Genomic DNA, 15,305 nt, shown 5'->3' on the forward strand with positions numbered 1-15,305 from the left:
ATGGGTAACCAGCTGGTGGGTATAGCCCCATCCCAAATATACCCGATGGATCATTATTTTTCTGGTGCGGAAATTGTTTTCGAATCAAAGTAAGTGTTCATGCAAAAGGATTTTAAAAATACAAAGTAATTAACCATGCAATTATTATCTTCAATAAATTTGTGTACAGCATGGGCAGTACGCGTTTCTTCAAAGTGGCCAAGGCAAAATCAGAGGAAGGTTTAGTGGTGGTGAAAGTGTTTGTGAGGCATGATCCTACTTTACCACTAGAGTATCACAAAGAACGTCTTGAATACATAAAAAAGTCCCTATCAAATGCTGTTAATTGCTTACCATTTCAGAGAGTAGAGGTAAGTGCCATAATAACAATAACAAATCTTTGGTAGAATTATTGGGCGTGTTTAACATTATGTTTGTTTTAATTAGTTAACTGATAAAGCCGCATACATAACGCGTGAATATGTGAAGCACAGCTTGTACGACCGTGTATCCACGCGCCCCTTTCTCACAACGCTTGAAAAGAAATGGATCACTTTTCAAATACTTTGTGCATTGAACCAATGTCACAAGCAAAAGATCTGTCACGGTGACATTAAGGTTGTTAAACAAACGCTTTGCTTATATACAAATATATGTAAATCAATAATTTTTAATTTCGTTAGTTGGAGAATATATTGATAACTTCCTGGAATTGGGTTTTACTCTCCGATTTCGCATCCTTTAAGCCAACATACCTCCCCGAAGACAATCCCGCCGATTATACTTATTTCTTTGACACCAGCAGACGCCGCACCTGCTACATAGCACCTGAGCGTTTCGTCAAAACATTCTCGTCTGACGATGCTGAAGGCTACGGCGCTATGCTACCCACTGACTCACTTGTGCGCCTAGGGCCATATATTTCAGATAATACGCTGGTGCCCTCTATGGATATATTTTCCGCAGGGTAAGTATATCATACATAGTAAACTATGCAAAATTTTCAAATTACTTTTATATTTTTACATTATTCAATTTTAAAATTATTTAGTTTAATTTGCTGAAAAAAAAAATAATTTAATATTTTTAAATAAATTTAATATTCTAAAATTAATTTTAGTTGCGCACTGTTGGAACTGTGGACTGAGGGCACAGCACCGTTTGAACTTTCTCAGCTACTTTCATACCGCAGCGGCGAAAATGAACTTGTGTACAAGCATTTAGAGAGCATTGAAAACGAACACCTTCGTGCTCTACTCGGTTCCATGATCAACTTGAATTCAATGTACAGAAAAAGTGCTGAAGACTATTTAGACGAAGAACGTGGGCGTCTCTTCCCCGAATATTTTTACTCATTTCTGCAATCATATTTGCAAATGTTCTCTTCTTCGCCAATAATGTCGCCAGATGATAAAATCTTACGTTTACATTCCGATATTGGGCACTGTATAAAAGTATTGACAAATGATCCGAATATAACACCGGATGTTGATGAAAAATCCGGTGCCGGTGAAAAGATGGACAACTGCCAACGATTACCAGCCGAACAGGATGGTTTGATTTTGATAATTACAGTTGTAACCTCGTGCATACGCGGCCTAAAACAATCAAACACAAAAATTTGTTCACTGGACATTCTCCATAGATTATGCAAATACACCACTTCAGAAACGATATTGGATCGTATATTGCCCTATATTGTAAGTATGAATTCGCGATTATGAGTAAAAACCGTGTTGGATTATTTCAAGAATATTATTTTAACGCTTAACAGCTTCATCTGGCGCAATATGCGACATCAAAAGTACAAGTTCAAGCCATTGAAACGCTAACTTCGTGTCTTAGCATGGTCAAACAAATACCTTTAAGTGACGCTAATGTCTTTCCCGAGTATATTTTGCCCTCGATAGAAAAATTATGCAGCGAACCCAGCGCAGTTATTGTACGCGTGGCATTTGCGCGAAATATTGGTATGAAAACTCTATCAATCAAAGTAAAAATTTCTTCATTTATCATATTTCTTCATTCACAGCCAAATTAGCGAAGATTGCTATTTATTTTCTCGAAGAAACACAACGAAATGCCCCAAATGATATGCCCGCGCGCAGATACGAGGCCGAATTGAACGCCTTACACGACATAATACAACAAAATGTGCTAAGTCTGCTGACCGATTCGAAGCCAATTGTCAAGCAAACTCTTATGGAGTCAGGCATTTGTGATCTGTGCGGCTTCTTTGGCAAGGAGAAAGGTTTGTTTGCATCTTTTGTTAAAAAAAATCATATATTTAACACCTTTTGGGAAAATTTCGCTCATATTTCCAGCTAATGATATTATACTGTCACATATAATGACATTCCTGAATGATGAAGACAAAAACCTGCGCGGATCTTTCTATGATAATATCGCCGGTGTAGCTGGTTATGTCGGTTGGCAGGCCTCAGATATACTTGTGCCACTATTGCATCAGGGTTTCACGGATCGCGAAGAGTTTGTCATTAGTAAGGCCATACGTGCTATTACGATACTCATCGAATTGGGTCATATAAAAAAGCCCACCATCACTGAGATTATTAAGGAAACGTGTTGCTATTTATGCCACCCGAACTTGTGGATACGCCATGAAATTTGTGGCATGATTTCAACAGCGGCACGTACCCTGAGTGCCATAGATGTACAAGTGAAGATTATGCCGGCCATTAAGAGATTCCTGAAAATACCGCTGATACAAGTGGAAAAGCCCGATTTGTTACTGGACTGCTTGCAGCCACCAATTCCGCAACAAATCTACGATAGTATTATAAGGTTATATATAAAGTATATGCAATGATAATGTTGACTGATGGTGTTATATATTTTTAGGTTTAACGACATACAAATGTTGGTGAATGAACTGGAAATTCGAGCCATCGCCCGCAATAATCCCCGAGCTCCATTACAGCCGCAACACGATGAGTCTAGCCAAGCTTTAAGAAATGTAAGATATGTTTAGATATTTACCATTAGTCAACTTGGTAAGCGCTAAGTTCACAGCGGTGTTAATTATATAGTTTAGTTTCTAGCTACAATATGAAGCCGTGTGGTGGGTGGGTGATAAGTAGAATCTGCAAAAGTCTCGAACAGAACTTCTACTTATAACTAGCGTTCCAACTTTGCAACTTGCCCTTTTCTACCAATATTAAAGAAAATATCCACTCTATTTTGTTATATAGACACAATATCTTGAAAACAGCTATTTTTTCAGCGATCTGGCGATTTGCCACAAAGTTTGTAGCATCCAGAAGGAAACGTCGAAAACCCATTAATACATATGTACATATATATATATATATACAAATGATCAGCGTGACGAGCTGAGTGGATTAGCCCATGTCCGTCTGTCTGTCTGTATACACACGAACTAGTCCATCAGTTTTTGAGATATCGGTCTGAAACATTGCACACGTCATTTTCTCCCCAAGGATCCGCTTATAGTCGGAACCGCCGATTTCGAATGACTATTGCATATGGCAGTCTTACAAACTGAACGTTTAGAATTAAGTGCATGTATGGTAAACTTTCCATTTGACGAGATATCTTCATGAAATTCGCCACGTATTATTGTACAAGGTAGCGGTTCAATCCCTTAAAATCGTGTATCGAGCGACCGATCAAAATCAAATTCTTTCATAGATGGATGATGGATTTAATCCGGCCAAGGGCTGTTATTGCGGAGATCTAACTAAAGCGGGGTAAGATCGATAAGTCTTAAAAAATCGAGTTCTTTTGTGGAAAACGTGTTTACTTGACAAGAAAAACTCACCAAATTTCACATCTCCGAACATATTATTCAGAAAGGTATTATAGCTTCGGTGCAGCGTAAGTTTACGTTTTTTCTTCTTTTATACTGCCAAACGGTTCTACAATTTACAATTAACAAAGTAATGGTACCTGAGGAAGTGGACTCTTTTCGAAATTTTGTGATCTTGTGCGCAGCAACGCTTTATTATAATATTGTTATGTTGTAATTTCCTTAGCTTTTCTGTCGCTTAACCTCTGAAGGTCTCAATGACTTAGTGGAAATGCAGCTGCTAGCCTTCAAGCCTTACTTATTCAAGCTAAAGCATAAATCACAGCAAGAAGTTGATGAGCCGACCTCCGGTAATGGACGCATTGTGATCACACGCAAAAATGTAGTATGCCACGAATACCCATTAGCTGATAAGCTCTCCAAATCGCCACAGGAAACACGTAAGATATTTCAGAAATTTTCTATTCTACTAGTTTAAAAGGTTTAGGCTAAAATGTATGCGCTGCCCATTGCAGGTGCAAATGAAGGCATTCTGCCTGCTGCTGCATCACCTGCAACCGAGGTGGCTGTAACGTCGCTCGGCGGTATAGCTGGCAGTCCACCGACTGGCATTACGATGCTTGGTGGCACACCTCATCCGACGGCAACTGTAAGCGCCGCCACTTCGCTCGGAGAGTATACAATGCCCGAACGCAACTATTGGCAGGGTATGCACGCCAAGCAATGCCTTTCAAATATTTACTTACGTTTATGTAATTATGAAAGAATTTAATATATTTTGTACCACCGCAGAACGCTCGTCGGAGTGCCGTAAAGATTTGGACGCTCTACGTATTACATTTAAAAATCGTTACAGTATGTTAGCGTTTTCACAGCACAGCCACAACGAGAGGCTCAACTCAGTTTATCCGCAAGGTTGGTCACTAAATGGCACTATGATAGCTCATCTGCATGAGCATTCAGAATCTGTGATTAAGATGACATCGTTGAAGCCGCACGGCGCCATTTTTGCCAGTGGCAGCATTGACGGCACAGTGAGACTTTGGGACTGCAATAAACTAAACGGTAATCAGGGCATCAATCGATCACGGCAAGTGTACTCGGCCAATACGCCAATTTACGCGCTGGTCGCTTGTGATGGCGGCCAGTCGTTGGCCGTCGGTGGCAAAGATGGTAGCCTGCTTATAATGCGAATAGACAGAAATTCCTCAAAAATGACATTACAACAGGCGTTGCATTTAGACGAAGGGTAAGCGGTCTAACATATGTACATATAATAACATTTTCAGTGCTCTATAATTATTTTTATAATTTTATTTTATTAGCGAAAACAGCGATGGCCCTGTGGTGGATATGCAAACCTACGACCAAAGCGTTATTATCTATGCGACTGTGTATGGCGGCATTGTTGGTTGGGATACGCGCGTACAAAAGCCCGTCTGGCGTTTAGAAAACGAACTGCAACACGGTGTCATAACTACGATTTGTGTCGATTCGGCTGGCTCGTGGCTAGCCACCGGCACCAGTGGTGGCAAGCACATTTGCTGGGATCTTCGTTTTCGCCTGCCAATCGCCGAAATTAAGCATCCAAATGGTTCGCGTATACGTAAGGTGGCCTGTCACCCCACAGAGCCCTCATACCTAATTTCGGCCTCACAATCGAACAATGAAGTGTCGCTGTGGAACATTGAAACCGGCCATCGCCAAGCAGTATTGTGGGCTAGTTCCACACCCGTGCTATCAAACATTCAAATGGTTAATTGTTGCAGCAAACAAATTTGAATTACTACAACTTAATGTTTTGTTTTTTTTTCTTCAGAGCGAGACTTCAACTTCATGTGGCCTGCTAAGCGGTGTAGTTGACAAATCGCCATTCTTACTAACTGGTAGCTCAGATCAACGCATACGTTACTGGGATCTAAATGAGCCCAAAAACTCGTCTCTCAAAGTGCCCGCAGCTAAAGATAATCTGGAAGACGTTTCATTCACCTACGAGTACATAATTCATATAAAATATTTTTATTTTTAACCTGACTAATTATATGCTACTTTCTATAAATTCAGCTCGCAAATCATAGACGGCAGTCAAGTAATTTATGAACAAAAGCATAAATTGAACAATCCAACGGGTTTGAATACGCCAGGCTGTTCAATGGAGGAAAATCCTCGTTCCGGCCCAGACATGCCCTCGCCATGTCATCACGACGCTATAACCGATTTACTAATGTGTAAAACTGACAAAGGGCAGATTTATGTGGCCTCCGCTGCCCGTGATGGTGTTATCAAGTTGTGGAAGTAGACATAGTTATATTATTTATTTGAAAACAACTTATTTTTTTTTATAATATATCAAAAAATGAGTTGTATAAGCTTAAAATATTTTATATATAAGCAAGTGCATATATACGTGTATATATTAACATGTGCGTATGCCTGTGATTTGTCATTTTACTTACATACAAATATGTACCCATTTCAAATTCTTGTGTTTTATACATGCAATATATACTGACGTTTTGTAACTCATTTGATTATTTTTTTGTTCTGAAAATATTAAGAAAAGTGCATAAGTCTAATAAAATATGCAAATGATTTACTATCGATACAAATAATTTATTGCTTTTTTAATGCTGGGATAGGACGGGATAAAACTTTGCACGATTTGTGAAAATTCGCCCTACACCCCATATAACTAGCAAGCCTTATGTCCCTGAAGGCACTTCCCTTTGCAAAAGTACAAAATGTTCCCTTACACCCGAACTTAGACCTTCCTTACTTCTTTTTCTTGATATATCTTTTTGAAATTTGGCGCAGATTATGGTTATTGTTGTTGTTCTGGAAATCTGTCGAGTTGGCAGTCCTTGGGTGGATAAAAAATCCAAGTCCGTTCCGGTTTCGTGGAAGCGACTATTGAGGGTCGAAGATTATGGTCTAAGACATTGGCACATTCTCCGAAGTGTTGTTATAACGGCAGAGTTCTGCCGAGCTCACAGTCCTTGACCGTATAAAAAATGATATTTGCACAGATCTGCATTGGGAACCGCAAAGAAAAAATTCCACAGTCGTTATTTGGATGAAAACAAATGACCTTATAAGTTTATTTATAGTAGGTATACGAAAAGACATCACTAATTGTATCCTTAATAAAACTAGAACAATGAAATGTTGAATTCCTTCATAATAATTAACATAATTAATGTTTCTTTTAAACGATTTTTGACATTATGACAATTTTATTAGAAGCTAATTGTATCATATATAAAACAATTAATTGAAAAACTAGTACAAAACTGCAGTGGATTTCTGTGCCGTTACTAAGCCTAATACACATATTATTTTCGTCTATGTTTATATTCTAGTCACGAGTACGAAGACCCCACACTGATGTGCGGCGTGTGCCCACTGTCGGTCTAGCCACCGAACTATGTATGAATTTATTAATACCTATATTGGGAAAGTTTTGCTCTAGCAATTCCATTCCAGTCTCTGAGAGCATACCAAATATGTCGAGATAGGTTAGTGTGGGCAAGTTGTTTAGCTCCCTAAAACAATAGCAATTGTAAGTGTTCGGCATTCATTATTACAAACATATGTACTCACATATAGGCAGAGGCAGGAATAAGATAGCAGCGCGAAAGTGACAAGTATTCAAGCATTTTAAATCTGCAAATAATGTTAATGACATTGCCGGTCAATGCAGTGCAATCGGAAAAATCGATTTCTAAAAGTTGTGGACATCGTTTAGCTAAGCTTGCCACATCTGCAAATAGCAATGGCAAAAATATTAGACACTAATTTTCAAATTATTAACCGCTTCGTATACTATATTGCGAAAACTTACGAGAATCGTACAATGTTTTACGACAACCTGCCATATTTAATCGCAAGAGATTTGGTGTAACATTTGTTACCACCGATGTAACGGCATCTACAGACAGATTTGTCCAAGAAATATTTAGGCTGTTTATATTTTTCAATGATTCCATTATCTTGCGCACGCTCCACGCCTCCAATCCGATACACATGGCTAGGTTTAGTGCCTCTAAGTTGGTATTCTTTGCTATTTCATTGCAGATTTCATCGTTAATTGGTACATGCTCCAAGCTGAGCTTTTTCAATTGACGACAGCGTGATAATAGCATCTTGAGTGAGGGCTTTGCAACCGATACCATACTTAGATCTAAATACTGTAACTTTGATTCGAATTTTGGTTCGGCGTGTAGAAAGTCACTATCGAAAACGGGATGACTTAGCTGAAAATTAATAAAATATATGTAAATATATTGAGAATATTTCGAACAAATAAAAATGGTACTCACCTCAGCTTGGGCCAAACGCATTATGACCACACCGCGGGTGAGAATATTTTCCAGAGCACCTGCACGCAAGTGACGTCCCCCTAAATCCAAACGTGTCCATAGTGATTCATCGCTGGCACATCTATTAAACCGTCGACAAACATAACTGCAACGTATAAGTGCTTTCTTCGGCAACCATTTGAAAATTTGTAAAATTATCTCATCCGATAGTGTGCTAAAATGATCTTTGCCATCGGAAATATGATCCCGCAAATGTTGCTGCCTAAACAAAAAGAAGTTATCATATACGACCATAGGCGGTTGTTGTTCGTTTGCCGCTTGCGATGTTCGATTTTGACTTTTATTTTGAATTTGAGTATTCTGTTGTTGTTGTTGCTGCTGCCGCTGTTGTTGTCTGAGAAGTGATTGTTTACTTGTTGAAGGCATACACATGTAACTATTTGGCGATGACCCACTATTATTAAAAGCATTTGAAGTATTAATAGTCGCAACACCCATATTCATACTCTATAAAAAAAAAAAAATATGTATTAAAACTTAATTTATGTCATTTTCAACTGATTGCAAGAATACCTGTTGCGGTTGAATATGTTGTGTAGCACTTCGAGGTGCACGAATGTTGCTGTTTCCTGACACAATAGCCAAAGGACTACGAGTGCTTCTTCCAGCAGAAGGCGAATTCGAATTTGAATTTGTTGTGTAGGGTGGGGCGACGATTGCCGTCGTATGTGGTGATGAGCTGCTGGTAGGATTCCCCGCACCCATACCAAGTATAGCCACCTTCCTATATGGAAGTAATACCTTATCTCCGCTTTGTTGTTGCGAATTCAGTTTATTATTTTTATCACCATATGAATCCAATACGATGTTATTATTGTTACTGCAATGCTGGCTTATATTTATACAATCTGTTTCAATGAGTCCTCTGCCTGGAGTGGCTATTGTTGTATTATCGCTAGTGTCACTGTTAAAAGTACTGTCTAAGGTGTTATCTAGTGTGCGATAGGCCGTATACCGTTGGTGGCACATCTTTGGCGCATCCAAATTAGGAGTGACTCCATTAGAATTTTCATCTGCACTGGCGCTCAACACTAATGCTATGGCGGAAGCGGCAGATGACGTGCTTTCTTCTGAGTCGAGCATTCCAATGCCCATCTCGTCCAAATGTTCGCTTGTAAGAACGGTTGGGGATGAGTTCGAGTCAAGCTTAGCAATTTTCCAATTTGTGACAGGGTTAGTTTTGACGCGTTTTCTGCAAACAATTTTCTTTTTTATTTATTTTACTGTAACCTATATATGGTATATCATTAGTTCATTTTTGTCAGAAGATTATAACCAAGCACAATTGTACACATATCACACGTTAATTGGTTAAGGTCACAACCTCTTATTTAATTAATCAGCAGAAATGCTTTTGAAAAATTAATAAATATTTGCACTATTTTCTACTGTTGAATGAAATGCAATATTAAAGATAAAGCTGAAAGTCAATGACTTTTGGAAAATACGGCCTATGGAAATACGTGACAAGCACTTGCAGGATGTATATTTTTTCTAGGAATCACTTTTATATACTCCGCATATAATTTAATTTGAGTTTGTAACTGTGCAGTAATTCACTTATAAACTTAAAAATGCATTTGATGTACACCAATTAAACAGATACGACAAAAAATGCACCGTGTTTTGTTTGACAACAAGTATATTTGATGGATGGTAGAGTCTACCACTGACCGTCATTCGGCAGCGATCGGCTATCTTCCCTTCAGCCCATATTCGTTGACAAACACACAAACACAAATGCATTGTATACAAAACCAGAACACTACACACCCACATTGAGCGCCACCAATTTTTGCGGCGAACTGTGTTTAATACGCACTGTTGGCCGACACGTTGCCGCCAATGTGCGCCAACGCTGTCACTTCTGTCACATATTTGCGCCATTTCTTGGATAATTTTTTATTCAAACTACACCACCCAACAACACTAGTACATATGTTTTATGAATGAGACTCTTCTATCAAAGATTTAACACATTTTATAAAGAATTTCCTTTACCTTGTTGTCGGACATAAATTTTCAATATTATCCGTCTCTTTCAATTTTTTATTACTCATTGTATAAATAAATTTTCACTTTATTTTTTAAAACTTTAATTTTCTTGCTAAATATCACAAAGCAAATTTCGCTGCGAGTGAAATTTTACAATCAACAAGTGCAAGATTGCCAACTCTTTTGCATTCCAGCCATTAGGGCTTCCATCACGTTTAAAATATTTTAGAAATCCACTATGTCCGATAGGGTAATCAAGAGTGTTTAGTGTTAATTGGTTTTATTGTGTGCAAAAGATTGTAGTCTCATTAATTTGCGAAAAAGAAATTTTTAAATTAGCACAATCATAAATAGAACAGTTTAATGCAGTGGCAATTGGCCAAAAATATATTTAAATTGTATTGAAATTAATTAGATCCGTGCGGCAATATCAAAAAGTTCAAAAAATTGCCACCGCACATACCATCCTACCATACGATGTTTGTACAAAAATTGTCGCGAATTTTGAATTTTCGCGGTATTCGAGTTTCGATTGCTTTGTTGAGTTATGTTGGTACTCATATCCCTTACTTTTGATGACAAGGGCGGCCACTTTGAATATTTAATTAATTTTTGACAGCTGCTTTCCTTGCACGTGTTTCGGTTCATCTTAAATTTTGACTTATTCCAAAAAACGGATCAAGGAATCTGTATACAATTTTGTGTAAAAAACAAAAGTAAGTGCGCGATCGCATTCCCAATGTAGACTGTGGAATGTTGTGAAGCTACCTTGGACAAAGGCAACGTTTATCGGCGACGAAGAGAGTGTTGGACACCCGATCACGTAAAGAAAAGATAATAACATTAATCAAGTGTAGAAAATAGTATCGGCCAATCCTCGAATCACCATCAGAGAAATTGATGAGAAACTAAACATATCGATTGCTTCGTGCCATTTGGTTTTAACCAATGATTTGGGATGAGACAAATTCGTTGTAAATGGGACTTCAATCAAATTTAATCAAGTATTGCACCCTTCTCCAAATTTTGTTGTGTTCATATTTTTATTTAAAGTGTTACTCGCAAACAAACTGCTTTTTTTTACTTTATTCACAAAAATTTTAATCAAGTTCTGCTAGGTAACTTGGCATATATGCATATACATGAGTTTATTCTGGTAAAGTCCATCAAACTGCTTTAGATAAGGAACCCTCAAATATTTAAAAAATAATGATCACTATTTTGTGATGTACCCTTGCTTTCAAATCTACAAAATTTACGTCTAAATAACGGTATTTATGCATATAAAGTAACTTGGAATAGAATAATAACGTAACTTTATTCTATTACAATCCTTTTCTTCTCATCTCAGTTTTACAGTCTCCCTGTGTTGTTTATTGTGACTGTAGTTGACCGTTTACTAGAAGAGGAATTCGTTATTTTCAGCTGCATCCAGATAAATCTCTTATTAAATGTATACAGCAATATGAAATATATAGCAATGCAGAAAATAAACAAACGTTAATTAAATTATAAAGAGGGTATATTTTCGTACTAACAGAATCTGTAGTATTGCATCCTAATTAATTCGATCGGTATGTGGTTGTACAAGTAATACGAAGCCGTACGCAAAATCCTGAAAATTGATAAAATATAAACAAATTGTAAAATAAACGAATTTATAAAGAAATAACCGAATATGAAGCCGTCCAAACATCGACTGTCCAGCTTGGCAGAAGATATCACCATACCAGAGGATGCACCTTTTCGAGCCCGCTTGCACTCACTATTTGGTCAGATAGAAAAAGAATTTGAACTGTTATATTTGGAAAATTTAAGTTGTAAGTTGTTTAATCAAATAATTTTAGTTATACGAATAATTGTAAATTAAATAGTGCAAGAGAAACTCGATCACTGCATGAGCAAAGATCTGATTAGCTCATATGAACGCTCAGCCGGAGTAATTGCTGCAGGTGGTAGTGGCACGAACATTATTGCAGGAAATACATCAAATACGGGCCTAACTAGTACGATCCAAACAAATGTTACATCCGCCTTTGGACATGATGATGGAGATTCTACCGCACTTGCTTCAATTATTGGTGGTGGCGGAAGTAAGGGTCTGAAAGCAAAATTTACATCAAGCAGTAACAAAGTGAAAGCCAGCAATAAAATTAAAGCGCAAACGAGTCGAATTGTATCAAGCTTCAAGGCACAAACAGTGGTTAGCCAAGTAACGCGAGAATTCTGCGGGCATAAGGATGGAGTTTGGCAAGTGACTGCCAAGGTTGGTCAGCCAATTATAGGCACAGCATCAGCAGACCATACCGCGTGCATTTGGGGCATCGAAAATGGTCGATGCCTTCTACAATATCAAGGACATGCTGGCTCTGTGAATTCAGTAAAGTTTCATCAGAATCGCGACTTAGTATTAACAGGTAGTGGCGATGGCACAGCACACATTTGGCAAGCAGCTGTTAACTGGGAATCTTCCAAGTAATTTCCAATATATATTCTTTAAATTTAAAACTGCTAATGAGTAAATAAATATATTCATATGATAACTACAGGAGAGGTCATTCCTCAGAGGAAGAGCTCGACGACAGTGATGAACAAGTGGAAGATCGAGATCGTGTTGACACATTGCGCACTCCTTTGTGCGAGTTTACCGGTCTGGGCGGGCATTCATCCGTGGTAGTGGCTGCTGATTGGTTGCCCAGCATGGATCATAGGCAAATAATAACAGGTAGCTGGGATCGTACAGCAATTTTGTGGGACGTAGAATCTCGCGAGCCCGTGCAGACCCTTACTGGACACGACCATGAATTAACACACGTCTCAGCACATGCTTCGCAACGATTAGTGGTTACAGCATCACGCGACTCAACTTTTCGTCTTTGGGACTTTCGCTATGAAATTCCCGCTGTATCGGTATTTCAGGGACACACAGAGTAAGTAAAACATTATAAATGTAATAAATTTATTACATTTTATTTATATGAATGGTTTAGAAGCGTAACGTCAACTGTATTTGCGCGCGATGATAAAGTAGTGTCTGGATCGGATGATCGCACAGTAAAAGTTTGGGAATTACGAAACATGCGCTCTGCTCTGGCGACTATACGTACCGATTCCTCCGTAAATCGTTTAGCTGTCTCAAGCGCCGGAATTATTGCAATACCACATGACAACAGGCAAATACGTTTGTTCGATTTGAATGGACAACGTGTGGCGCGATTACCACGAACGAGCCGACAGGTTTGAATAAAAATATTGTTGCATGTAAGAAATCATTTAAAAATTTCTGTGCTATTTATTCTAGGGTCACCGTCGTATGGTATCTTCCGTAGCTTGGGCTGAAGATCCGTTATTCAATTGTGATTTATTTTCATGTGGCTTTGATAGGCGCGTTTTCGGCTGGTCCATAATTTTACCGAAAGAAAATTGAAAGTCACTAAAGGTTTAAACCATTGTTTTTTACGAATTTCCAATTCATTATGAAATTGTACGTTAATTACGGTTATTGTGTGGAAAAAAGGAATTTATTAATTTAATCAGTGTGTAGATGAATACCCGTAGATGTAATTACTGTGCGGATAAGTAGGACTGTCAGCAAGATTTATTCTAATTGTTCTAATTAGCAATAGCATTGAACTGTGAGAAAATATAGACTCTATACACTTAATTGATTATTAATTTTTAAAATTAATCTCCATCTCCATTAATATTTAAATTGCTGAAACTAATTTTTTTATATTATTTTAAAGCATCTATATATTTAAATGAATATAAAAATTGGGAATATACATATCTATTTGTTTCATATGTATACGACCTCATACATATTAAAAATCTTATCAATGTTGTATATTTCTGAAATTTTTCCGAAATCTTTTTACCTTTATTGATATGTTTACTAAAAATATATTTCCTCCGAATGCCAAGCTGGTTTAACCTATGAAAGTATTGCGAATGCAAAAAGTTGAAGCCAAGTGTTTCAATACAAAATATATATACAGACAAAGATATCGAATATTACGTTTATCATTTATTATGTAAATACTATAAATATACATAACAGCATACATACAAATGCATATATCATTTATAAAATACTACTATTACGATTTTAATATACACCCATAAATATTTACGTCTGGATGTGTATTGATTAGTAATCGTTATTTAATACATATAAAAATAGATTTCTTAGAAATGTTGCACTACTATTAGCGTAAACGCACTCGGAAATATTGGTTTAGCTTATGCTCTAAGAAAATTGTTATTTACATAAATGTTAAATAAAAATAATTGTGTGTAATGAATTGAAAATTTTCGAGTAAAGCTTAGTTAATTTTATGTTCTGTTTATTTATGTCGAAGCCACAAAACATTCACCAAATAATTTTGTAGTGGTAGAATTGCGCCGAGTTTAGTACTTGGCCAGAAATAAATATGCATCTACTTCGGTTACATAGATTTTCCATGCCATGCTATAGGTGTTTTGAAACCACAATATGCTGTTAGTGTAGGGTGTAGGAGCCATCCCGGTTACGATTTAATAGTTTCCTTTACACGAGTATTCAATTCATTTGCCTCATTAATATCAAACTAAAAACGTACAAATTTGAGCACTATCAATCCAGCTAATATACACATTTCTAAAATTATAATGACCACTAAAATTAATTTATTATAAAGCACTTCGCGTCGCAGTTTTCTAATAACGCTTCCTGATTGCACAATGTCTGCGTCTGCGTCTTGAAGCCGTCGTGTAGAACGCAATAGAGATTCTCGTTGCTCATTTAACTCAGATAATACCTAAATTTAAGAAAATTAAATGTATTTCATTATAGTTTTCTTATACATTTCTACATACTTCAGTGCCTATTTGTTCAGTTTCGATTGCAACTTGATTGGATCGCTGTATGCTCGCAGAGCTTCGCTCAAGGATATCGTAGCTGTTTGCTACTAATTGAGATTGCGTTGTATTTTGTCCCTCTGTAGACTTCTGCCAATTGTAAGGGCCCGACATTTTAATAGTATACTTCGATTTAGTTTATAAATGACCTTTTTTAACAAAATGATTATCACTTGATAATAAAAACAATCAGCTGTTGTATTGTTTTGAAATCAATTTGTTAATATTGCCAGATCGTTTAGGTTAGTTATATTTGATATAAG

General features: G+C 37.2%; 4 protein-coding genes across 4 annotated transcripts; 2 read left to right on the forward strand and 2 right to left on the reverse strand.

Annotated features, from left to right (window-relative positions):
* On the forward strand, positions 1-6,358 carry LOC120777614 (phosphoinositide 3-kinase regulatory subunit 4). The gene is made up of 15 exons (XM_040109066.1): positions 1-89; positions 170-350; positions 427-597; positions 663-946; positions 1,100-1,679; positions 1,754-1,949; positions 2,012-2,230; positions 2,304-2,784; positions 2,842-2,956; positions 3,996-4,209; positions 4,285-4,476; positions 4,562-5,018; positions 5,095-5,524; positions 5,589-5,764; positions 5,834-6,358. Exons 1-15 carry the CDS (start codon positions 1-3, stop codon positions 6,066-6,068), a joined length of 4,020 nt encoding a protein of 1,339 aa, XP_039965000.1. The 3' UTR covers positions 6,069-6,358.
* A 610-nt stretch (positions 6,359-6,968) lies between these two features.
* Positions 6,969-10,208, reverse strand: LOC120782381 (S-phase kinase-associated protein 2). Its single transcript, XM_040114623.1, has 6 exons — positions 10,150-10,208; positions 8,662-9,340; positions 8,089-8,595; positions 7,611-8,022; positions 7,370-7,529; positions 6,969-7,311 (listed from the first exon to the last, which is right to left on the reverse strand). Exons 1-6 carry the CDS (start codon positions 10,206-10,208, stop codon positions 7,125-7,127), a joined length of 2,004 nt encoding a protein of 667 aa, XP_039970557.1. The 3' UTR covers positions 6,969-7,124.
* Positions 10,209-11,543: 1,335 nt separating this feature from the next.
* LOC120780583 (WD repeat-containing protein 37) lies at positions 11,544-14,454 on the forward strand. The gene is made up of 5 exons (XM_040112845.1): positions 11,544-11,963; positions 12,018-12,618; positions 12,693-13,073; positions 13,134-13,380; positions 13,445-14,454. Exons 1-5 carry the CDS (start codon positions 11,822-11,824, stop codon positions 13,568-13,570), a joined length of 1,497 nt encoding a protein of 498 aa, XP_039968779.1. The 5' UTR covers positions 11,544-11,821; the 3' UTR covers positions 13,571-14,454.
* A 249-nt stretch (positions 14,455-14,703) lies between these two features.
* LOC120780591 (vesicle transport through interaction with t-SNAREs homolog 1A) lies at positions 14,704-15,243 on the reverse strand. Its single transcript, XM_040112853.1, has 2 exons — positions 15,001-15,243; positions 14,704-14,942 (listed from the first exon to the last, which is right to left on the reverse strand). The coding sequence occupies exons 1-2, from the start codon at positions 15,154-15,156 to the stop codon at positions 14,733-14,735; spliced, it is 366 nt and encodes a 121-aa protein (XP_039968787.1). The 5' UTR covers positions 15,157-15,243; the 3' UTR covers positions 14,704-14,732.
* Between the last annotated feature and the right edge of the window lie 62 nt (positions 15,244-15,305).

Source organism: Bactrocera tryoni, chromosome 1 (assembly GCF_016617805.1).
Source record: "Bactrocera tryoni isolate S06 chromosome 1, CSIRO_BtryS06_freeze2, whole genome shotgun sequence".
In the NCBI taxonomy this organism is placed as follows: domain Eukaryota; kingdom Metazoa; phylum Arthropoda; class Insecta; order Diptera; family Tephritidae; genus Bactrocera; species Bactrocera tryoni.

Coding starts and splice junctions, on each gene's coding strand:
- LOC120777614 (XM_040109066.1), top strand. CDS start 1: ATGGGTAACCAGCTGGTGGGTATAGCCCCATCCCAAATATACCCGATG. Junction 947..1,099: donor ATGGATATATTTTCCGCAGG/GTAAGTATATCA, acceptor AATTAATTTTAG/TTGCGCACTGTTGGAACTGT. Junction 5,765..5,833: donor GACGTTTCATTCACCTACGA/GTACATAATTCA, acceptor CTATAAATTCAG/CTCGCAAATCATAGACGGCA.
- LOC120780583 (XM_040112845.1), top strand. CDS start 11,822: ATGAAGCCGTCCAAACATCGACTGTCCAGCTTGGCAGAAGATATCACC. Junction 11,964..12,017: donor ATATTTGGAAAATTTAAGTT/GTAAGTTGTTTA, acceptor TAAATTAAATAG/TGCAAGAGAAACTCGATCAC. Junction 13,074..13,133: donor GTATTTCAGGGACACACAGA/GTAAGTAAAACA, acceptor TGAATGGTTTAG/AAGCGTAACGTCAACTGTAT.
- LOC120780591 (XM_040112853.1), bottom strand. CDS start 15,156: ATGTCGGGCCCTTACAATTGGCAGAAGTCTACAGAGGGACAAAATACA. Junction 14,943..15,000: donor CTGAACAAATAGGCACTGAA/GTATGTAGAAAT, acceptor TCTTAAATTTAG/GTATTATCTGAGTTAAATGA.
- LOC120782381 (XM_040114623.1), bottom strand. CDS start 10,208: ATGAGTAATAAAAAATTGAAAGAGACGGATAATATTGAAAATTTATGT. Junction 8,023..8,088: donor TGCGTTTGGCCCAAGCTGAG/GTGAGTACCATT, acceptor ATTAATTTTCAG/CTAAGTCATCCCGTTTTCGA. Junction 7,312..7,369: donor ATTCCTGCCTCTGCCTATAT/GTGAGTACATAT, acceptor CTATTGTTTTAG/GGAGCTAAACAACTTGCCCA.